This window comes from Mobula birostris, chromosome 14 (assembly GCF_030028105.1).
Source record: "Mobula birostris isolate sMobBir1 chromosome 14, sMobBir1.hap1, whole genome shotgun sequence".
Taxonomy (NCBI): Eukaryota; Metazoa; Chordata; class Chondrichthyes; order Myliobatiformes; family Myliobatidae; genus Mobula; species Mobula birostris.
This window is the reverse complement of record NC_092383.1, coordinates 46,782,452-46,807,822: the sequence shown is the minus strand read 5'-3', so window position 1 is coordinate 46,807,822 and position 25,371 is coordinate 46,782,452. Positions and strand designations below refer to the sequence as shown.

The following is a 25,371-nucleotide window of genomic DNA, read 5'->3' as shown; positions in this document are numbered from 1 at the left end:
AAGGAATGTGTGCCTATGAGGTAAAATCAAACTTGCTGATAAATGGAAAGAAACAGTCTATGTACTGGTAAGACAAGCTGGTGATCTGCCTGTCTACAGAGTACATCCTGAGAACCAGTCTGGGCCCATATAAACTTTATATAGAGATCTATTGCTCCCTTATGGATTTCTTCCTTCTGAAGACAACGAACAACTTTCTCCTGTCCCTGTTTGCAAGTACACAACTCACAGGAGTACTAAGAATGAAGAGTCAGTTGAAAAGGAAGAAAATTCAATTGACTCTGAAGAGGGCAAGGATGAGGTTTATTACCTCAGACCAAGACTTGATATTATAGATGAGCCACCTAAGAGTCGAAAAACTTGTGAAAGTTACACAGAAGAACTGTGGGTTCCAACCCAAGCCCAAAGAGCCAGTGCTGGAATCTCAAAGAAATGCGAGTTACTTACCTGAGGTAGAGGAACCCACTGTAGAAAGTAACTTACCTGTCAGACCTGAAGAAAACCCTATGGAAGAAATAACAAATGAGGAAATGCGGAATCAGTGTATCCCACCTAATGGCAGAAGTCTGGAAATCTCATTAACACCAAATGAGTTTGAGATTCAACAAGAAAAAGAGACACAGGATGAAGTGTTGACTAGAAAAGCCATGGCACATGAAGATTCTCACAAAGAAGAGCCTGAACACAGGAAGTCTTCTAAACACAGAGAAAAACCAAGAACTCTCACATATCCTGAGCTGGGAAATCTCTTAGTGACAGCAATTCAGTCCCTTTCCCAAGCTCTGGGTTCAGCTATTGTAGAGTCTCTTCCAGATTTCGCAAATAAAGAACACCCCAAACCCATTTCAGTGCAACCTGTAGCTGTATGCAAAGGGAAAGGGGGAGGTGGTAACCCAGGTTAATTAAATCCAAAATTATAATGTTAGAAAGTTCCAACTGCAGAGGGATGAAAACAAGGTTTACTGATTTAAAAAAACATTTGAAAAAAAACACCATGCGAGGGAGGGGTGGGTTGGACATGGGATGGACAAGGAAAGAAACGCAGCAACGATTAGAAGCTGAAGACATGAACTGTTTAGAGTGGAATTAGTAGTGAGTATCTTTACCCTACTAACTTGAAACCCTCAGGGTGACACCCCTACAGGAGAGACAATGGCGATAAAAGATTTATTGAAGCTACAGCTATAACATGCAGCAGCTATAACGAGACAATAACAGCAGAGACCAGTGTCCAAAATCCCTACCATGTAGTCGGGAATTAGTTCTGTAAAATCATATCAAGGCATTTGGTCAAGTTTTATACAAGTTTGTAATTTGACTTACTGTGGATGATAAACTATTTCATCCAATGAATCCAAGAAACACGATGGTGAGCCACCCAAGATAAAGAACCAGCACAGGAACAAAATATGTAACGACGCAGAGGATTTAATACGATTGGATGTACAAGTTTATTTTCATTCAAAGAATCCAAATTTGATTTTCTGCAAGAACTGATTATTTTGCAAAGACTTTGATAAGTTAGTGAATGAGATTTACTTTGGTTAAGAGCTGTGATGGAGAATCATCGTGAAAGTGTTAAACTGTATATATATAATTTTTGAATTTGAATTTAAACTTGTAGATATACTGTCTGAAACTGAAACTGAATTTAACTATAATACTTGAGAATAGGAATTATATTTGGTTTTCTAACTAATCAGGGATAAGTAAAAAGGGAAGTTTAGTCTGTAAACTTTTAAATAGGGAATAACACTAGATCTAATTAGTTAGAGAAATTGGAGTAACAAAGGTTATTCTAATGAATATCACTGATTCTAACTAAACAGAAATTTGGCTTTTGTTCATATCTAAGATTTGGAACCTAAACAAAACCTTATTTTCAGAAGTGTGTGGTTTCTATTCACTGCCTCCTTCGGATACTGGGATTCTTCTAATGGGCTTTTCGCACCTAGCGTAATTTGATTTTCTCTAAAGAATGTGACGATAAGACTGGTGCTACACAGGTGAAACACTTGGCAACACTTGTGGGGCGCCCAGCACAATCCTCACTTATTTGATTTGATGCAAACAAAGCATTTCACTGTACATTTTAATGTCTCAATGACTATGTGACAAACAAAGCTATTCTTATTTTAGTCTATATGAGTAGAGCTCAGCAATGAGAAAGGTGCTAATACTTGATGGGTTTATACCAGCGGTCCCCAACCACCCGGCCGCGGACTGGTACCGGGCCGCAAAGCATGTGCTACTGGGCCGCGAGGAAGCGATATGATTCGGCAATATGAGTCAGCTGCACCTTTCCTCATTCCCTATCACAGCCTCTGTTGAGCTTGAACGCATGCGAGGTCATTACCCGCACGTCATCCATGTCAGCGCGGGAAGGAGATCAACTCCTCGAGCTTGCAAATGATGGCGGGCTGAACAGTGTGTTTGACATAACATCTCTGCTGGCATTCTGGATCAAAGTCAAGGTTAAATATCCTGAGATAGCCACAAAAGCACTGAAAATGTTGCTTCTATTTCCAATGTATCTGCAATGAATGCAACGAAAACTAAATTGCAGAATAGACTGGATATAAGGAACCCCATTCGAGTATCGCTGTCTCCCATCACCCCTCGATAGGACCGTCTCGTTGCAGGGAAACAAGGCCAGGTCTCCCACTGATTCAGCGATATTGGTGAGTTGCAATGATTTTATATGTTCATACGGGGAAAATATGTGCTGTGTGTTTAATATCCAAACGTTACTTAAAATGTTATGATGCTATTGACTTGTAAGTGACTTATATAACCATATAACAATTACAGCATGTAAACAGGCCATCTCTGCCCTTCTAGTCCGTGCCAAACGCTACTCTTACCTAGTCCCACTGACCTGCACTCAGCCCATAACCCTCCATTCCTTTCTTGTCCATATACCTATCCAATTTTTGTTTAAATGATAATATCGAACCTGCCTCTACCACTTCTACTGGAAGTTCGTTCAACACTTACTTCAAGCTCCCCTGTCCTCCCCTGATAATTGACTTATTGCTATATTCATGTGAGGAAAATATGCAGTGTGTGTTTAATATTAAATTCGTCAGATAAACCCTTTTAGAAACGAAGTTGAGTGTATTAGCCACTTATCACCTATATTCCGGTTGTGATTAACAATCCCCCTCCCCACCCCCCCAACAGAATCGCCAAAAACGACTTGTAGAAAAAAATCGGCACGTACACACATGCGCACTGGTGCCTGCACAAGGCTTCATGGTCTTTCTCAGGGTAAACATAATGTATTTGACTGCTACTCTTGTCCGTTGGCAACCCACCCCCCACCCCCGGTTGGCCGGTCTGCAAGAATATTGTCAATATTAAACCGGTCCGCAATGCAAAGAAGGTTGGGGACCCCTGGTTTATACTATAGATCTCCTAACAGCCTTAGGGACACCAAGGAGCAATTATATAATTATGAAAAGGAGAAAAACAGGGTTTTCATTGTGGGTGACTTGAACTGCCTTGACATAAATTGAAAACTCCTTAGTGCAAAAGTTTTAGGTGGGGCAGAATTTGTTGGGGGTCTTCAAACAATATGTGAATACTGGATCTGATACAGGTGTCCCCTGCTTTTCGAACGTTCGCTTTACGAAACCTCACTGTTATGAAAGACTACATTAGTTCCCTGTTTTCGCTAACAGAAGGTGTTTTCACTGTTACGAAAAAAGGCAGTGCACAGAAAAAGCCCTGAGCAGCTGCTCTCCCCCGGATTCGAAACGGCATTCTAGCCGGCATTGCTTAAACACGTGCATGCGAGCAGCTGTTAGCAAGATGAGTTCTAAGATATCAGAAAAGCCTTAAAGAACTCGTAACGGTGTTACACTTAGCATAAAACTAGACATAAGCGTTTCGATCGTGGTGAACGAAGGAAGGACAAAATGAGTTTGGCTTGTGGAAGTTGACGAAGATGATGTTGAAGAGGTTTTGGCATCCTATGACCAAGAACTGATAGGTGAAGAGCTGATGCAATCGGAAGAGGAAAGGATAACAATCGAAACCGAATGCAGTAGCAAACGGACCGAAAGTGGAGTTGTCCAGGAACTGAATGTGAAGCAATTGCGTAAGTTTTTCGCTGCAAAGATAAAGTACGACTTTAATTTTGAAAAGGTACGTCGGTTTAGGGCATATTTGCAAGATGGTTTGAGTGCTTACAAAGAACTGTATGATAGAAAAATGCGCGAGTCTCAGCAGTCAAGCATACTGTCTTTGTTCAAGCATTCCACATCAGCCACAGCAGATGATGAACCTTGACCTTCGACATCGAGGCGGGCAGTCATAGGAGAAGATGAGCTGCCCGCCCTAATGGAAACAGACGACGATGAGGTGATACCCCAGTGTCCCACCACCCCAACCCCCAGGCCACGGACAGATACCGATTCGCGGAGAATGCAGCGGTAGCCGGGAGGCATCTTTAAGGAAAAAGGTGAAATAAACAAGCTAATTAATTAGGTGCCGTGTGCTTCCCAGCTACCGCTGCATTCTCCGTGAATCGGTATCGGTCGGCGGCCCGGAGGTTGGGGACCACTGCACCACCCCAGCCTCCGACGACTCAGCCTAACACACCATCATCAGTGTACTCTGCACTGTCTTCCCGATTCCCATAATTGATACTACACTGTACATACATTATTTCTACTTTATATCAGCTGTGTATTTTTACGTGTTATTTGGTATGATTTAGCAGCTTCATAGCTTAGTTACTGGAAAGCGCTTGTGCCATGTTTTTGCCGCATGCACTTGTGTGCGATTTTCGCTACGGAGAACAGTGCAGGCAATGTTTGTAGAAAAATATTTCTACTTTATATAGGCTGTGTATTTATCATATCATTCTTGCTTTTACTGTATGTTACAGTTATTTTAGGTTTTATGTGTTATTTGGCATGATTTGGTAGGTTATTTTTGGGCCTGCGAATGCTCACAAAATTTTCCCATATAAATAAATGGTAACTGCTTCTTCGCTTTACGACATTCCGGCTTACGAACCGTTTCACAGGAATGCTCTACCTTCGGATGGCGGGGGAAACCTGTACTGGGGAATGAGTCTGGTCAGGTGACTGGCCTTTCAGTGGGAAGACACTTCAGAAATAATGATAGCAACTCCTAGTTTTGAGCTACATATGGATAATGATAAGAATGAATCTTGCAGGAATTTATTAAATTGAGAAGGGCAAATTATGAGGGCATTAGTCAAGAGCCAGGGAGAAATAATTTGGGAAGAGGTGCATTTCGACAAATCTACCTCTGACATGTGGAGACATGTCACTGAGTGCATGGCTAGTTTTTTTCCAGTAACAGGGAAGCACAAAGATGGCAAGATACAGGAACATTGGCTGCATGTGTGAATGGGCAGTAGTTAAGTGGGAGGGTGGAAAAGGGGCTTGTTTTGCTGATGTTGTCTTGTTTTGTTCTGCTGAATATTGTGAGCATGCTGTAATGGTGCTGAAATGTCTGGCAACACTTATGTGCTGCCTCAGTACATTCTTGTTTGTTAATGTAAATAATACATTTCACTGTATACATGTGATAAATGCAGACATCCCACCCTACAAAAACTCATTTCAGGGAGGTAGCACCATCAATTTGCGGGAGTCTTCTGAGAGAGGTGGGATGTCTGCAATAGAATAGCTCCTTAGCAGCTAGCCAGCTGGTTTAAATAAAAACAACAGGAATTCTGCAGATGCTGGAAATTCAAGCAACACACATAAAAGTTGCTGGTGAATGCCGCAGACCAGATGCTACCTGGCCTGCTGCGTTCACCAGCAACTTTATGTGTGTTGGTTTAAATAAAGTTAGCTATGCTAATGAACGAATGACACCTGTTAAACTCACCTCACCATGTCTTTTACAGTCATCTGGGCAATAGAAAAGTCACTGTTGCAAACAGTGCAGCGAGCAACACTGTCATTATTTTTGACCCCTATTAGGCAGGGGTACACTGTAGGGTAGTCTGGGGTGATGTACATTTTATATTTTCTTTTTCTGGAACTCTCTCGCGCTCTCTCTCATGGTCGCTCTTGCGCTCTCTCATGGTCTCTCTCATGCTCGCTTTCTCTCTCAAAAATTTGATTTCCGGGCCATTTTATATAATTTGTGGGCATCAGGGAGCCACTATTAATATGCGGAAGACTCCCGGAACTTCCGGGAGAGGTGGGATGTCTGTAAGTGAATCTGAAATTTGAAATTTAGACAAGAAGAAAAGGGAAGCATATGTAAGGCTTAGGGAGATAGAGCTGAACAGGACAATTAAGAAATATAAAGAAGCCAGAAGGGAACTTGAAAAAGGACTTAGGAGAGCTAGAAAGGGTAATGAAAAGTCTTTATTGAGTAAAATTAGAGAATCCCAAGGCTCCCTGTATGAGGATAATCAGGGAGAAGTTAGGATAACTTAAGGATAAAGGATAAATGTTCCTCTTAAACATTTCACATTTCATTCTTAGTCCATCACCTCTAGTTGTAGTCTCACCTAACCTCAGTAGAAAAAACCTGTTTGCATTTATCCCATCTATACCCCTCAATTTTGTACACCCTCTATCAAAATTTCTCCTCTGTCTTCTATGTTCTAGGGAATAAAGTCCTAGCCTATTCAACCTTTTCTTAAAACTCAAGTCCTCAAGTCTCTGCACTATTTCAATCTTATTTACATCTTTCCCGTAAGCAGGTGACCAAAATTGCACACCCAAATTAGGCTTCACCAACATCTTATACAACTTCAACCTTGTGCTGGGCACGTGGCCAAGTGGTTAAGGCGTTCGTCTAGTTACCTCAAAGTCGCTAGTTCGAGCCTCAGCTGTGGCGGCATGTTTGTGCCCTTGAGCAAGGCACTTAATCACACATTGGTCTAGTCTGTGCGAGGAGTGGCGCCCCACATAGACTTCCAATCTGCGCCTTGTAAGGCATGAAAATGCCCGATGCAGGCCTCTCATGGTCTGAGTTGACGTTCCCTCCCTACCTATGATGCCAAGTTCAAGGAATTATGTATCTGTGTTCCCAGATTCCTTTGTTCTACCACACTCCTTAGTGCCCTACCGCTCACCATGTAAGATCTGCCCCAGTTGATACCCCAAAGTGCAACCCCTCAAACTTATCTGCATTAAGCTTCATCTGCCATTTTTCAGCCAATTTTTACAGCTGGTCCAGATCCTGCTGCAAGCTTTGATAGTCTCCCTCAGTGACCACTACACCCCAATCTTGGTGCCATCCGCAGACTTGCTGATCCAGTTAACCACATTATCATCCAGATTGTTGATATAGATAACAAACAACAATGGACCCGGCAGCAATCCCTGTAGCAAGCCACCAGTCACAGACAGAAAGGCTGCCACCATGTCTAATCTAATTTACTGCCAAGTGACTGAATCTTCTTGATCAACCTCCCATGTGGGACCTGATCAAAAGCCTTGATAAAGTCCATGTAAACAACATACACTGCCTTGCCTTCATCAGCTCTCCTGGTAATTTCTTCGAAAAACTATACAAGTTTGGTTAGACATAACCTTCCATGCACAAAGCCATGTTGATTATCCCTAATCAGTCCCTGTTTATCCAAACACAATACTTAAATATCCAATCCCTTAGAATACCTTCCAATAACTTTCCCACTACCGTTGTCAGGCTCACTGACCTCAAGTGTCTCATTTGTTGGCTTATTCTTAAGAGCCTTTCTTAAACAACATAGGCTATCCTCCACTTATTTGTTACTGCACCCATAGCTAAGGATGTTTTAAATATCTCTGCTATGGCCCCTGCAATTTCTGCACTAGCTTCACACAGGGCCTCAAGGCAATGCAATGCAAAGCTCAGGGGATATATCCACCCTAATTTGCCTTAAGATAACAAACACCTCCTCCTCTGTAATCTGTATAGGATCCATGACTTCACGCAACACACATCAAAGTTGCTGGTGAACGCAGCAGGTCAGGCAGCATCTATAGGAAGAGGCACAGTCGACGTTTTGGGCTGAGACCTTCGTCAGGATTAACTGAAAGAAGAGCTAGAAAGAGATTTGAAAGTGGGAGGGGGAGGGGGAGATCCAAAATGATAGGAGAAGTTTAGGAAGTGGATGGATGGAGCCAAGAGCTGGACAGTTGATTGGCAAAAGGGATATGAGAGTATCATGGGACAGGAGGCCCAGGGAGAAAGAAAAGTGGGGGGGGGGGAACCCAGAGGATGGGCAAGGCGTATAGTGAGAGGAACAGAGGGGGAAAAAGGAGAGAGAGAAAAAGAATGTGTGTATAGAAATAAATAACAGATGGGGTACGAGGGGGAGGTGGGGCATTAGCGGAAGTTTGAGAAGTCAATGTTCATGCCATCAGGTTGGAGGCTACCCAGATGGAATATAAGGTGTTGTTCCTCCAACCTGAGTGTGACTTCATCTTTACAGTAGGGGAGGCCGTGGATAGACATATCAGAATGGGAATGGGACGTGGAATTAAAATGTGTGGCCACTGGGAGATCCTGCTTTCTCTGGCGGACAGAGCGTAGGTGTTCAGTGAAACAATCTCCCAGTCTGCGTCGAGTCTCACCAATATATAGAAGGCCACACCGGGAGCACCAGACGCAGTATATCACCCCAGCCAACTCACAGGTGAAGTGTCGCCTCACCTGGAAGGACTGTCTGGGGCCCTGAATGGTGGTAAGGGAGAAAGTGTAAGGGCATGTGTAGCACTTGTTCCGCTTACAAGGATAGTGCCAGGAGGGAGATTGGTGGGGACAAATGGACAAGGGGACATATCAGAATGGGAATGGGATGAAGCCACACTCAGGTTGGAGGAACAACACCTTATATTCCGTCATGCCTCCAACCTGATGGCATGAACATTGACTTCTCAAACTTCCGCTAATGCCCCACCTCCCCCTCGTACCCCATCCGTTATTTATTTATCTACACACATTCTTTTTCTCTCTCTCCTTTTTCTCCCTCTGTCCCTCTCACTATACCCCTCTGGGTTTTCCCCCCCTCCCCCTTTTCTTTCTCCCTGGGCCTCCTGTCCCATGATCCTCTCATATCCCTTTTGCCAATCAACTGTCCAGCTCTTGGCTCCATCCCTCCCCCTCCTGTCTTCTCCTATCATCTTGGATCTCCCCCTCCCCCTCCCACTTTCAAATCTCTTACTCACTCTTCCTTCAGTTAGTCCTGATGAAGGGTCTCAGCCCAAAACGTCGACTGTTCCTCTTCCTATAGATGCTGCCTGACCTGCTGCGTTCGCCAGCAACTTTCATGCGTGTTGCTTGAAATTCCAGCATCTGCAGAATTCCTTGTGTTTCCATGACTTCACTGCTGCTTTGCCTCATTTCTATAGACTCTGTGTGTGTCTCTTGAGTAAATATAGATGCAAAAGATCCTTTTTAGGTCTCCCTCATCTCTTTCAGCTGCATGAATAGACCACTCTGATCTTCCAGAGGATTAATTTTGTTCCTTGTTCTCCTTTTGCTCTTATTAAGCCTATAGGTTCTCCTTTATCTTGTCTGCTAGAGCAACATCATGCCCTCCGATTTTCTTCTTAAATGTTATCTTGCATTTCTTATACTCCTTTCATCCTTTCCACTTCATCACATGTAAACAACTAAACCCTGCAACACCGAACAACCAGTCCTGTCCCTCCTGCCACCAAATCTCACTAATGATTACAATGTTATAATTCCACGTGTTCTACTATCTACATTCATGACTGTGTGGCTAGGCACTGAGGAAATGTCATCTATAAATTCACCATTGTTGTTGGCAGAATTTCAGGCGGTGACAAGGAGGCATATCAGAATAAGATAGATTGGTGTGTTGAGTGGACTTGCAAGAACAACTACCTCACATTCAATGTCAGCAAGACCAAGGAACTAATTATGGATCCAACATGAAAGGAAAGTACACAGTCCATGGTCGGCTTTTTAACAGCCTTGATGAACAGAGAAATTTTGGGGTCCTGGTATTTGGCTCCTTATATTGGTAGTTCAGTTTGATAAGGCTGTAAAGAAAGCACATGGCATACTTGGCTTCATTAGTCAAGGCACCGAGTCCAAGACTAGGAAGTTATGTTGCAGCTTGATAAAACTCTGGTTAGGCTGCATCTAGAACAGGGGTTCCCAACCTGGGTCCCATGGACCCCTCAATTAATGGTCAGGGTCCACGGCATAATGGTTGGGTACCCCTAATCTGTATTGCCTTCAGTGCTGGTTAACCTATTTTAGGAAGAATGTGGTGACTTTGGAGAGGATGCAGAAGTGTTTCACCAGGATGCTGCCTGGTTTAGACGGCATGTGCCATGAAGTCAAGTTGGACAATCTGGAGCTACTTTTTCTAGAGTGGCTGAGGCAGAGATTTGACAGAAATTATGCGAGATATTGATACACAGCTGGTATCTTTTTTCCACAATTTAAATGTTTTCGATGAGAGGGCATTTTTTTGAAGGTGAGAGGAGGAAAGTACGTAGGGAACGTGTGGGGAAAGTTTTTTACACTGGGAATGATGGGGACTTGAAGTGCACTACCAAGAGTGATGGTAGAGACAGATAGCACATGAGTGCGTAAGAGTGTGCTCTACTGTTCTATGTGCAAAACAAAGTGAGGACATAGAACTAATAAACAAAAAATAACTAAAATAACTTCCATCTACTGCTACTTTTTAATTACATCCCCACTACTCCTAGATTGCCCAATGTTTAGTCATATTAAACTGCTTGATATTAGATTGTGTCTTCTTGAATATGATGGAATATTGATTGAGGAGAATGATACTATAAATTGGATAATGTAAAGTTTGACTAATTTGTGGGACTTGCAAAGTTAACAGGCTGGGAGAGTTCAGGATCCAGTAAATGGCCAATGTTGCTGATCTGAATGGTTAACTGTATATCAGCCAATGGAGAGGACAGCTGGTGTCTGACCACAGCACAGCGGAGGGTGGTGGGGTAGAGTCACTCTGGCCAGATTGAAGACCCCTTTACCTAAATAGTCTTGATGAAGCAGGCAAGGTTTTTTTTTTAATAATTGGGTATATTCATGATCACATTACTTGGACTAATATTTCTTTTCAATTTTAGACTGTATGAATAAATTAAATTTACATATCCTAACCACAAGTGTGGCATTTATTAAACTTGTTAGAAAAGGCATTTGATTTGGTCCAAAAATTTCATATAGTCAGAACTATATCCCAAGAAATTAATTGCATTAATTATTACCCTGATTATTCTAACTGGAAAATTGCTAAATTGGTTTCTTACTGAAACATTCATCGAGGAGCAATGAAAAACTTTGTTTTGCATGTCCCCCATACAAATCATTATAATCACATTAGTACATTCAGAAAGTACAAGAGAAAATACAGAAGAGAGTGCATCAATTACAGAGAAAGATCAGTGCAGTCCATCACAATCATAGTCATAAAGAATACACTGCCCTTTAGCCCATCTGGTCCATGCAGAACTGTTATTCTTACCTAATCCCATTAAGCCACCACACCTGGACCATAGCCCTCCAAATCCCTCCCATCCATGTACTTAACCAAGCTTCCCTTAAATGTTGCAATCAAACCCATCTCTATGACTTACTCAGAGAGCTAAATGCACGGCTCAAAGATTGATGTGGGAGAAGTGGGTTTGAATTTGTGGGATATCGGCACCAGTATTGAGGATAGAGGTAGCTGTTCCAAACCAGATGGGCTCCACCTGAATCATGCAAGGACCAGGGTTCCTGGCAAATCCCATAACAAGGGCTGAGGATAGGGGAGTGGATTCAACACCCTGGAAAAGTTAGGACAAAGTAAAAAGGAAGGAAAAGTTATGAAAGTCTCCAGGAAAAAAAGACAAAGTATAGAAAGGGATTAGAATTTAACTCCAGTAACATGAGGTAAAATTGAAAAGAGTGATGAATATGTGATAGCATCCTAACTGCATGGGACGAAAACTGCACTGCAGTGGACAGGAAGTCTCTACAATGGATAGTCAAAACTACCTAGCACATCCGCGGCACCAGTTTACATACCATCAAGGACATACACAGACAACTCTGTCGGAAAAGGGTCAGTAACATCATGAAGGATCCCACCCACCCTGCTCATGGACTCAAACATGAGGAAATCTGCAGATGCTGGAATTTCAAGCAACACTGTCATGGTCCAGATCGGGGTCTCTTTAAATTTACTTTGTTTATGTTACGATCCAGACCGTTGACTCCCTGTTTCCCTTTGGTTCCCTGTTTTCCCATACCCCTTGGGCTTGGTGATTAGAGGCAATTTACTCTCGGCTGAACTGGTAGTTTATAGTCTCCGGCTTTCAGCTGTTCGGGGCGAGAGCGCTTGCAAAGTCACCAAAGGTATGGCATGCCAATGTCATCTGGCCGGAGCAAGCCTAGTCTCCGCCCGAAGCAAGTGCCGGTAATTCGCCTTTCCTCACCGGAGCAACCCTGCCAAGTTACCAGGCCAAGGCGAGCCTGCAAAGTTTCCTCACCGAGGTGGGTCCGTGAGTTAACCTGCCAGAGGGAATCAAGAACCGCTGTCTACTGTTCCCGGTCCCAGCCGAGAGCTCGCCACTACCTGGCAGCATCCAAGTACAGAGTCAAGTCTCGGTCCTGGCGGCACCCAAGTTCCAAGTCAAGTCCTGGCCCTGGCGGCATCCAAGTTCTGAGTCAAGTCCATGCCCTGGCGGCATCCAAGTTCCGAGTCAAGTCCCGGCCCTGGCGTCATCCAAGTTCCGAGTCAAGTCCTGGCCCTGGCGGCATCCAAGTTCCGAGTCAAGTCCTGGCCCTGGCGTCATCCAAGTTCCGAGTCAAGTCCTGGCCCTGGCGTCATCCAAGTTCTGAGTCAAGTCCCGTCCCTGGCGGCATCCAAGTTCCGAGTCAAGTCCTGGCCCTGGCGTCATCCAAGTTCCGAGTCACGTCCAGGCCCTGGCGTCATCCAAGTTCTGAGTCAAGTCCCGGCCCTGGCGGCATCCAAGTTCCAAGTCAAGTCCCGTCCCTGGCGGCATCCTAGTTCTGAGTCAAGTCCTGGCCCTGGCGGTCTGTGACCCCCCCTGTCTGAATCCCTTCTCTGCCCCTCTCGCCTCTAGCCCTCATCTGCAGCCCTCGCCTGCACCTTGGTCTAGTTCTATCACCAGAGCTAGATAGGTACCGTCTGGTGCTCTTTCGTGTTGGTCTTGACTTGTCCTCGCCTCCGTGGGGTAAGTCAGGCCATCTTGCCGTTGCCCCACGGGGGTCATTAGTCTAAGCCCTATGTCCTGTACCCAAGGAGGGGTCCCGGCTCTCTGTTCTGTGTGTGAGTCCCAGCCCTATGTCCTGTACCCAAGGAGGGGTCCCGACTCTGTTCTGTGTATGTGTCCATGGTTCCATGCACCTGCTCTCCTGAGACCAAGACTCTGTTTTTCCATGTTACTCCTCTCCCTAGCCCATGTCATGTCCATGCCTGGTTCTGGGGTCCGAGCCCGGAGCACGACCCAGGTGCTGGGTCCTTGCCCAGTCTCTGGCTTGGAGTCTATACTGTAGCCTCTTCATGTTGCCGCTAGTTCTGGGATCCAATTGCGAATCTTAGCCCAGACCCCTAGTCCCAGCCTAGTTGTATTCCTGAGTACTTGTCCAGTTCACTATTCCTGCTTCTGATTTGCTCTCCTGGTATCAAACAATAAACTCAATTTAATTAACCCACAAGATGTGTCTTGCATTTGGGTCCACCCTTGCTCCCATTGCCCCCCCCCCCCCATTGTGACAAACACACATAAAAGTTGCTGGTGAACACAGCAGGCCAGGCAGCATCTCTAGGAAGAGGTACGGTTGACATTTTGGGCCAAGACCCTTCGTCAGGACTAACTGAAAGAAGAGCTAGAAAGAGATTTGAAAGTGTCCGGTGCTCCCAATGCGGCCTTCTATATATTGGTGAGACCCGACACAGACTGGGAGATCGTTTTGCTGAACACCTACGCTCTGTCCGCCAGAGAAAGCAGGATCTCCCAGTGGCCACACGTTTTAATTCCACGTCTCATTCCCAATCTGATATGTCTATCCACGGCCTCCTCTACTGTAAAGATGAAGCCACACTCAGGCTGGAGGAACAACACCTTATATTCCATCTGGGTAACCTCCAACCTGATGGCATGAACATTGACTTCTCAAACTTCCGCTAATGCCCCAACTCCCGCTCATACCCCATCTGTTATTTATTTATTTCTATACACACATTCTTTTTCTCTCTCTCTTTTTTCTCCCTCTGTCCCTGTCACTATACCCCTTGCCCATCCTCTGGGCCTTCCGCCCCTCTCCCTTTTCTTTCTCCCTGGGCCTCCTGTCCCATGATCCTCTCATATCCCTTTTGCCAATCAACTGTCCAGCTCTTGACTCCATCCCTCCCCCTCCTGTCTTCTCCTATCATTTCAGATCTCCCCCCGCCACTCCCAATTTCAAATCTCTTACTAGCTCTTCTTTCAGTTAGTCCTGACGAAGGGTCTTGGCCCAAAACATCGACTGTACCTCTTCCTAGAGGTGCTGCCTGGCCTGCTGCGTTCACCAGCAACTTTTATGTGTGCTGCTCATGGACTGTTTATCCCACTCCCATCAGGGAGGAGGATGCATAGCATCCACGCCAGGACTACCAGACTTAAAAACAGTTACATTCCCCAATTGGTGAGGATGATCAACATGTCCACCCACAAACCCACCCCACCACCACTTTATCAAAACCTGTCAGTCACCTTATGTACAGACACTCCTGTGCCCAGTGTTACTTTATGGACATACAATTAATTTCTGTATAAAAGCTATCTTATGTATTTATATTTGCTTTGCTTTTTTTGTTATTATTGTATTATTGTGCTTTTTTGTGCTGCATCACATCTGGAGTAAAACACTTGTGTACTTGAAATGACATTAAGCAATCTTGCTGTTTAGTTTTATGTTGTTCTGAAGGTAATATATTTGAATCCACGCAGTATACAGAGTATACAGATAGATGATCTTGTGGCACAGTTAGAAATTTGCAGGGATGATGTTACGGGCATCACTAAGTTGTGGTTGAAAGAAAATCACAGTTGCAAACTTGACATCCAAAGATACACATTACATCAAAAGGACAAGCAGGTAGGCAAAGGGACTGGGTGACTCTACTGGTAAAAAATATAATCAAAGAAGTGACATATGATCAAAAGGTATAAAATCCTTGTTGGGAGAATAAAGAAATTACAATGGTAAAAAGAACAGGATGTGGAGAACAAATTACGACAGGAGATGAAAAAGTCATCTAAAAAAGGACAATGTTACGATGGTCATAAGGGAATTTCAAAATGCAGGTAAATTGGGAAAGATCAGATTGGTGCTGGATCCCAAGAGAAGGAACTTGTAGAATTGTTATGAGGTGTTTTTTTAGACCCACTTGTAGCTGAGCCCATAAGGGAAAAGGCAATTCTGGATTGGGTGTTGCATAATGAATCAAATTTGATTAGGGTGCTTAAGGCAAAGGAACCATAATATAATATTAGTGATCACACTATAATAGAATTCACCCTGCAATTTAAAAGGGAGAAGCTAAAATCAGATGTATCAGCATGAATCAGATGAACATGCTGAAACATTGACAGCTAAGATCAATGAAGTGTTGATAGAAATAGCCAATGAGATATTTGAAAAACATTGTCGGAAAACCCAATCCTGGGTAACAAAGGAGATCCTGGAAATGTGTGACACTAGAAGAGACCTGAACAACACAACAACAAGAGCTGTAGCGTATGGAAAGATCAGGAAAAACATGATCAAGGCCAAGGAAGAATGGATTGAGAGACAGTGTACAGAGAAAGAAAATAGTCTAAACAAGAGCAACAGCAGGCGAGTATTTCAAACTGTGAAGAACCTCACTAAACAGAGATAGTCACGAGTCAGCATCACTCGAGACAAAAAAGGAAACTGTCTCACAGAAAATGATGACATTCCCAACAGAAGAACTAAGTACTGTTCAGACCTTTATGGTTACTAACATGGTTAGAGCATTGGCTGATTGGTATGAGGCAGCAAGTGGGAATTAAAGGATCCTTGTCTGGTTGGCTGCCAGTGACTAGTGCTGTTCCACAGAGGTCGGTGTTGGGACTACTTCTTTTTATGCTGTATATCAATGATTTAGATGATGGAATAGATGGCTTTGTTGCCAAGTTTGCAGAAGATACTAAGATTGGTGGGGGGCAGATAGTGTTGAGAAAACAGGTAGGCTGCAGAAGGACTTAAGACAGATTATGAGAATGGGCAAGAAAGTGGCAAATGAAATACAATGTTGTAAAATGCATGGTCATGTACTTTGGTAGTAGATATAAATGTGCAGACTATTTTCTAAATGGGGGAAAATCAAAAAATCTGGGAAGCAAAGGGACTTGAAAGTTCTTGTGCAGAACACCAGAAACTTGCAAAAGCAATGTTAGCATTCATTTCAAGAGGTGTAGAATACAAGGGTAGGGATGTGATATTGAGGCTTTATAAGGCACTGGTAAGACCTCACCTTGAGTATTGTGAACAGTTTTGGGCTCCTCCTAAGAAAAGATGTGCTAGCATTGGAAAGGGGGGGTCCAGAGGCGGTTCACAAGGATGATTCCAGGAATGAAAGGGTTGTCGTATGAGGAACGTTTGATGGCTCTGGATCAGTAGTCACTGGAACTTAGAAGGATGAGAGGGGATGTAATTGAAACCTTTCGAGTGTTAAAAGGCGTAGACAGGGTAGATGTGGAAAGGATGTTTTCTGTGGTGGGGAGTCTAAGACAAGAGAGCACAGCCTTAGGATAGGGGGGAGTCCATTTAAAACAGAGATGCAGAGAAATTTCTTTAGCCAAAGGGTGGTGAATTTGTGGGATTTGTTATCACAGGCAGCAGTGGAGACCAGGTTGTTGGGCACATTCAAGGCAGAGATTGATAGGTTCTTGATTGGATATGGCATCCAAGGTTATGGGGAGTAGGTCGAGGAATGGGGTTGGGAAGGAGAAAAAAAGGATCAGGCATGTTTGAACAATGGAGCAGACTCAATGGGCCAAATGGCCGAATTCTGCTCCTATGTCTTATGGTCTTTGCATCCGTCAGACCCAAGGAGACCCCAGCATACTCGCAAGCGAGAACTCATCAAGCAACGATGACTTTCCAATTCTGCGGGAAGAAGTAGAAGCAGCCATAAGATCGTTGAAGAATGGGGAAGCTGCAGAAATAAACAACATCTCAGCTGAGCTGATAAAACGTGGAGAAGGGACAATGATAGACATCCTCACCAATATCTGCACAAAATCTGGAGAAATAGAGAATGGTCAACATCACTCATCGTAACTCTCCCAAAGAAAGGCAACTTATAGCAGTACCAGAATTATAGAACCAGAAGTCTTACCAGCCATGCAAGCAAAGTGATGTTGAAAGTAATCTTGAACAGACTGAAACCACTGCAACAGAACATTCCAACTCTTATACTCAATACTTTATGGAGGCCAATATGGCAAAAGCTCTCTTTACCACCCATCTATGATGCCACTTTCAAGGAGTACCGGATCTATATTTCCAGATTTATCTATTCTACCCCATTCCTCTGTGCTCTACCATTCACTGTTTAAGTTTATGCCTGGTTTATATCTGTTCGTACGGTTGAAATTGAGATGTAATAACAGATGAGACAGTGGTTCTATTACAGGTTTGTTATTCAATACCTTTCAGACATAATGGAGAACTAGGGAATAAGAATCAAGAGCAACATGTACCAAGGACCTATCAAATGGCAAAGCCATTTCCAATGAATTAGTACAACACATACCTGTGCATTTTTATTATAGAGACATTTTTACTACCAATGGTACCCAGTTAAAGATGGTCAGTTCCCTCTGTAATGCAATGAAACAATTTTACACTCACTGGATTTCCTCCAGAAGCAAAAGAGACCGACTGCATGCTGTGGTTGGCAACGAACTGTAAAACAAAGAGTAATGTTAATCTCCAGTTGGATTTCTGAAAGCTGAAATTTTTCTACTTCTAAGACATCACCTATAGATTCAAAATGGAATAAAACTAATAAAGATTTTCATTATATTGTTGGGCTATCGGTATATCAGTAAATGCGATACTGAACCCCTTGAGTTTCATTTTCCGGTGAAAATGATATCGTATCCGTTAAATAGGGGCTGTGGACAATTCTGATTTGATGGAGACAAACGTGAAAGCACAGAGGAACATCTGGAGAAATTTCTGAAACGCCAGTTTGCTGCTGTTGTTACTGGGCGATCCAGAATCTTCTGAAAGGAAGGCCTCAAAATCCCCGGCTTTGCCTGCTGCTGGCGACTGAGATTGAGGTCGAATCGTTCAGATAGAGATGGTGCTCGGTACTCGGTGTCAGGGGCTGATCGGAGACTCGAAGTTTTCGGACGACTCAGAGTCGGACTGTGGTCGGGCATGGCAGGGAGAGTTTTCTTCCTTCTGTCTGCGTGAGATGTGGGACATTTGAGAGACTTTGAACTTTTTACTGCTCTCATGGACTGTTCTTCATCAAGCTATGGTATTGTTGCACTGTTGTAACTATATGTTATAATTATGTGGTTTTGTTTGTTTTTTCAGTCTTGGTCTGTCCTGTGTTTCGTGATATCACACCGGAGGAAATATTGTATCATTTCTTATTGCATGCATCACTAAATGACAATAAAAGAGGACTGCGTGTCTTCATAATCTAATAATGATGAGATATTAGAAAATGAAATATATAAAAAATCTGATAATAATTTAAAAACTACTATTATCATGCTTTTGGAGAAATAATGTTGGATAATAAGGAAATGTGTAGCCCTGAAATACTTCAGGAGCAGAGATTTTATTTCAGATTTATGTTTCTTCCATTCAGCTGGTGTGACTGGAAATAGTTCAGGAGAGAGAAACTATGTTGCCACTTCAGCGATTGACCTTACATCAGAATTCATCAGTCTGCAAATGATGCCCTTTCCTGAATCACATCCTATATTCTGTGTTGTCTTTCCAAGTTTGAGCTGAAAACATTTTCGTCTTCAAACCACTGCACTCCTTGGATATTTCCTTCATTTTCCTTGTACGTCTCTTATTATCCCACCTTCTTTGCTGTTCTTTCCTCATCTCAAAATTCCACAACATACATTAATATATTTCAGTGATAAAGATGACTCTTTCAGTCTGTTTGTTCATCAAACCTCTGTGATTGTGACTGAACTTCTGGGGATCTCCCATCCACTGCCACACTCACAACACGCTGGAGGAACTCGGCAGGTTGGGCAGCATCCGTGAAGCACCTCACACTCCCATTCGGATATGCCCATACATGGTCTCCTCTACTGCCATGACGATGCTAAACTCAGGTTGGAGGAGCAACACTTCATATACCGTCTAGGTAGTCTCCAGCCCCTTGTTATGAACATTGAATTCTCCAACTTCCAGTAATTCCCTCCCCCTCCCTTCTCCTATCCTTATTTCACTCTGCCCCCTCCCCCAGCTGCCTACCACCTCCCTCATGGTTCCGCCTCCTTCTACTACCCATTGGATATTGTGTCTCGCAAGATGATCCAGGTATTCCCTAACCTTGGATGAATTATGAGGTTAAGTCCCTTTTGAAGGCTAGAGCTGCAGCTTTTAGGTCCGGGGATACCAGTCGCTACACGGAATCCAGGCGTGAACTCTGGAAAGCCATTAAGGATGCCAAGAGGCAATATGGAGCCAAGTTGGAAGCCCAGGCTAACCAGAGGGATGCCGGTAGACTATAGCAGGGTCTAAATGAGACCACTGGGCGCAAAGGAAAGGCTGGGAATATTAATAACTGTGGCACTTCTCTTCCTGAGGAACTTAACGTATTCTACGCAAGATTCGAACAGAAGAGGAGCATCCCGCTCCCTCCGGGTGAACCGGACCTGGTGGCATCAAGATTCATCGTCACCGAGGAGGACGTTAGAAGGGCCTTCCTGAAGATAAATCCAAGGAAGGCGACGGGCCCAGATGGTGTCCCGGGACTGGTTCTCCGGGCCTGTGCAAGCAAGCTAGCCGGAGTGTTTGCTGACATCTTCAAGTGCTCCTTGCTTAAGTCTGAGATCCCCTCGTGCTTTAAGAAGGCAACGATAATCCCGGTGCCGAAGAAGAGCAAGGTGGCATGCTTGAATGACTATCGACCTGTAGCTCTGACATCAATTGCTATGAAGTGCTTCGAGCAATTGGTTATGGCACACATCAACCACAGCCTACCAGTCAACCTTGACACTTTGCAATGCAGATGCCATCTCTTTGGCTCTACATTCCTCCTCAGAACACCTGGAGAATAAAGATGCATATGTAAGGCTCCTTTTCATTGACTACAGCTCTGCCTTTAATACCATCATTCCAAATAAACTGATTCCTAAGCTCTGGAACCTGGGCCTTAGCACTCAGATCTGCAGCTGGATCTCCAACTTCCTCACAGACAGGACCCAGGCTGTAAAAATAGCGGACTAGCTCTCCTCTACAATCACTCCGAGCACCAGTACCCCACAAGGAGGTGTACTCAGCCCCCTGCTGTACTGACTGTACACCCATGATTGTGTAGCCAAGTTTCCATCAAACTCAATATATAACACGGTATTGGGGGTATGGTATTGATGTAGATAGAGAATTGGTTGGCAGATAGGAAGCAAAGAGTGGGAATAAACGGGGCCTTTTCAGAATGGCAGGCAGTGACTAGTGGGGTACCGCAAGGCTCAGTGCTGGGACCCCAGTTGTTCACAATATATATTAATGACTTAGACGAGGGAATTAAATGCAGCATCTCCAAGTTTGTGGATGACACGAAGCTGGGCGGTAGTGTTAGCTGTGAGGAGGATGCTAAGAGGATGCAGGGTGACTTGGATAAGTTAGGTGAGTGGGCAAATTCATGGCAGATGCAATTTAATGTCGATAAGTGTGAGGTTATCCACTTTGGTGGCAAGAACAGGAAAACAGATCATTACCTGAATGGTGGCCGATTAGGAGAAGGGGAGGTGCAACGAGACCTGGGTGTCATTATACACCATTCATTGAAAGTGGGCATGCAGGTACAGCAGGCAGTGAAAAAGGCGAATGGTATGCTGGCATTTATAGCGAGAGGATTCGAGTACAGGAGCAGGGAGGTACTACTGCAGTTGTACAAGGCCTTGCTGAGACCACACCTGGAGTATTGTGTGCAGTTTTGGTCCCCTAATCTGAGGAAAGACATTCTTGCCATAGAGGGAGTACAAAGAAGGTTCACCAGATTGATTCCTGGGATGGCAGGACTTTCATATGATGAAAGACTGGATCGACTAGGCTGACACTCGCTGGAATTTACAAGATTGAGGGGGGATCTTATTGAAACGTATAAAATTCTAAAGGGATTGGACAGGCTAGATGCAGGAAGATTGTTCCCGATGTTGGAGAAGTCCAGAACAAGGGTCCACAGTTTAAGGATAAAGGGGAAGCCTTTTAAGACCGAGATGATGAAAAACTTCTTCACACAGAGAGTGGTGAATCTGTGGAATTCTCTTCCACAGGAAACAGTTGAGGCCAGTTCATTGGCTATATTTAAAAAGGAGTTAGATATGGCCCTTGTGGCTAAAGGGGTCAGAGGATATGGAGAGAAGGCAGATACAGGGTTCTGCGTTGGATGATCAGCCATGATCATACTGAATGGCGGTGCAGACTCGAAGGGCCGAATAGCCTACTTCTGCACCTATTTTCTATGTTTCTATAAGTTTGCTGATGACACAACAATTGTAGGTCGTATCTCAGGTAATGATGAGTTTGAGTACAGAGAGGAAATTAAGAACCTGGTGGCATGGTGCGAAGACAATAACCTATCCCTTAATGTCAGCAAGACGAAGGAATTGGTTGTTGACTTCAAAAGTAGCCCATTTACATCGGTGGTGCGCAAGTGGAACAGGTCAAAAGCTTTAAGGTCCTCGGGGTCAATATCACAAATGACCTGACTTGGTCCAACCAAGCAGAGTCCACTGCCAAGAAGGCCCACCAGCGCCTTTGCCTCCTGAGAAATCTAAGGAAGTTTGGCCTGTCCCCTAAAACCCTCACTAATTTTTATAGATGCACGGTAAAAAGCATTCTTCTAGGGCGCATCACAACCTGGTATGGAAGTTGTCCTGCCCAAGACCGAAAGAAGCTGCAGAAGATCGTGAACAGAGCACAGCACATCACACAAACCAATCTTCCATCCTTGGACTCACTTTACACCGCACACTGTTGGAGCAGTGCTGCCAGGATAATCAAGGACACAACCCACCCAGCCAACAGACTTTTCGTCCCTCTTCCCTCCGGGAGAAGGTTCAGGAACTTGAAGACTTGTATGGCCAGATTTGGGAACAGCTTCTTCCCAACTGTGATAAGACTGCTGAATGGATCCTGACCCGGATCTGGGCTGTACCCTCCAAATGTCCGGACCTGCCTCTCAGTTTTTTTTCAGTACCTTACTTTCCATTTTCTATTTTCTATTTATGATTTATAATTTAAATTTTTAATACTTACTATCGATTTGTACTCCAGGGAGCGGGAAGCGCAGAATCAAATATCACTGTAATGATTGTACGTTCTAGTATCAATTGTTAGCTGGTGTGATATACTGCATCTGGTGCTCCTGGTGTGGCCTTCTGTATATTGGTGAGACACGACACAGACTGGGAGATCATTTCGCTGAACTCCTACGCTCTGTCCGCCAGAGAAAGCAGGATGTCCCAGTGGCCACACATTTTAGTTCTATGTCCCATTCATATTCTGATATGTCATTCCACGGCCTCCTCTACTGTCAAGATGAAGCCACACTCAGGTTGGAGGAACAACACCTTATATTCCGTCTGGGTAGCATCCAACCTGATGGCATGAACTTTGATTTCTCCAGCTTCCGTTAATGCCCCTCCTCCCCTTCTTACCCCATCCCTTATTTATTTATTTATTATCCCCCCCCCCCCCCCCATTTTCTCTCTCTCTGTCCCTCTCACAATCACTCCTTGCCTGCTCTCCATCTTCCTCTGGGCTCCCCTCCCTCTTTCTTTCTCCCTAGGCCTCCTGTCCCATGATCCTCTCCCTTCTCTAGCCTTGTATCCCTTTTGCCAATCAATTTTCCAGCTCTTAGCTCCATCCCGCCTCCTCCTGCCTTCTCCTATCATTTTGGATCTCGCTCTCCCCCTCCCACTTTCAAATCTCTTACTATCTCTTCTTTCAGTTAGTCCTGACGAAGGGTCTGGGCCCAAAACGGCGACTGTACTTCTTCCTATAGATGCTGTCCGGCCTGCTGTGTTCCACCAGCATTTTGTGTGTGTTTCTTGCATTAATTTCTTGTTTATATGCTGTTAATGCATCAAAAATTTTCTCGCAACCATCTAATCCAGCGGTAGGCAACCTACCAGATCCGGCCCGCAAAGTATTTTGACCAGCCCACGAGCTAATATTGAGATACTATGCTTATCCGGCCCACGAGCGATTTTTGCTTATTCTGAGTGTTTCATGTGACCAAACTGGACATGCATGGTGTCTTGTTACACTGGCCCCAGGTTCCGTTTTGTTCCAAACCAAACACTGGTACAGTATATGCGAATGACCGGAAGGCAGACTACCTTATTAATACATAACCATATAACAATTACAGCATGGAAACAGGCCAACTTGGCCCTTCTAGTCCGTGCCAAATTCTTACTTTCACCTAGTCCCACGACCTGCACTCAGCCCATAACCCTCCATTCCTTTCCTGTCCATATAGCTATCCAATTTAACTTTAAATGACAACATCAAACCTGCCTCAACCATTTCTGCTGGAAGCTCATTCCACATAGCTACCACTCTCTGAGTAAAGAAGTTCCTCCTCATGTTACCCCTAAACTTTTGCCCTTTAACTCTCAACTCATGTCCTCTTGTTTGAATCTCCCCCACTCTCAATGGAAAACGCCTATCCATGTCAAATCTATCTATCCCCCTCATAATTTTAAATACCTCTATCAAGTCCCCCCTCAACCTTCTACGCTCCAAAGAATAAAGGCCCAACTTGTTCAACCTTTCTCTGTAACTTAGGTGATGAAACCCAGGTAAATCTTCTCTGTACTCTCTCTATTTTGTTGACATCTTTCCTATAATTCGGTGACCAGAACTGTACACAAATGTATTAGATACACTCCGTGCACGTGCAGGTTTTCAGATGGGATCATTCAAATTTGTAAACAGAAACAGCATTGCTGTGTTTCAACAAGAAATCCACGCTATTCCAGATATTTACATGTGCTACATACTTGTTGAATAACTTGCGTTTCGAAATAAAATCAAAGAAAAAATTCCAATGGCAATGAATGCAAAACGCACGAAGGTAGACGCTGAGTGCCGAAAAAGCAGTGAAAATGAAGGAAATACCCGTGCCAGCTACGATGAATCAAAACGTATTACAGAAAAGATGAAGCCTTTTACAAATGGAGAGTTTGTCAAAGAATGTTTACTGGCAGTGGTGGATATTGTTTGTCCTGAAAAGAAATCTTTATTTGCATCTATCAGCTTGTCAGTAAGAACGATCACACGGCGAGTTGAAGAAATGTCAGCAGATGTTAAAAGTTGTTTAAGGGATGCCTGCAATGAATTGCATTTTTTTTTCAATTGCGCTTGATGAGAGTACAAACTTCAGAGACACTGCTCAGCTTGCAGTGTTTGTGCGAGGAGTTACCTCAATTTTTCAAATTTTTGAAGAGTTTATTCAATTAATTCCTATGAAGGATACGGTTACTGGAGCAGATATTTTTGAAACTTTGCTGAAAATGATGTCAGAAATGAAACTTAATATGTCAAAGCTAATTGGCATCACAACCGATGGTGCATCCTTGGTTAAGCACAAATGATTTTCTAGCATGTGTTATTCATTAATTTGGGGCTAGATGTATTTAAATGGATAATTCCCGTATTTTAAGTTCTTTATGGCATTTATCTGGCCCACTATCCGCTCATTAATACGCGATCCGGCCCACAGAGGCAAAAAGGTTGCTGAGCTCTGATCTACACTTTCAAATAATTTTCAACATTTGTATTCTATTTTCAAAAAAAGTAAATTGGAAAGCATGCCTACATCTCCTCAAACTTTGACGTTGACTCATGAAAGTGTCTAGATTAATCTGATGAAAAGCTGTTACTGAATCCAGAAGACAGCAGAAACTTGAACTTGAGGGAAAAAATCCGAGGAGTAGATTTAAAAGGTGGGGGAGGGGAGAGGAAAGAGAAGCACCAGGTGATAGGTAAAACCTGAAGGGGGAGGGATGAAGTAAAGAGCTGAGAAGTCGATTGGTGGAAGAGAGAGAAGGCCATGGAAGAAAGAAGAGGGGAGGAGCACTGGAGGGAGGCGATGGATAGGCAAGAAGATAAGGCGAGAGAGGGAAA

At 43.9% G+C, this 25,371-nt stretch overlaps 1 protein-coding gene across 11 annotated transcripts in view; it reads right to left on the bottom strand.

Annotated features, from left to right (window-relative positions):
• The window catches only part of LOC140209876 (SHC-transforming protein 1-like), a 198,664-nt gene that overhangs the window by 45,075 nt on the left and 128,218 nt on the right, over positions 1 to 25,371 (bottom strand). For 10 of the 11 annotated variants that reach the window (XM_072278497.1, XM_072278495.1, XM_072278496.1 and 7 more), the window contains one exon: positions 17,881 to 17,934. The exons of the other annotated variant lie outside the window; for it this stretch is intronic. In XM_072278497.1, coding sequence (XP_072134598.1) covers positions 17,881 to 17,934 — 54 coding nt within the window. The remainder of the gene's footprint in view (positions 1 to 17,880; positions 17,935 to 25,371) is intronic. 11 annotated transcript variants of the gene reach the window in all.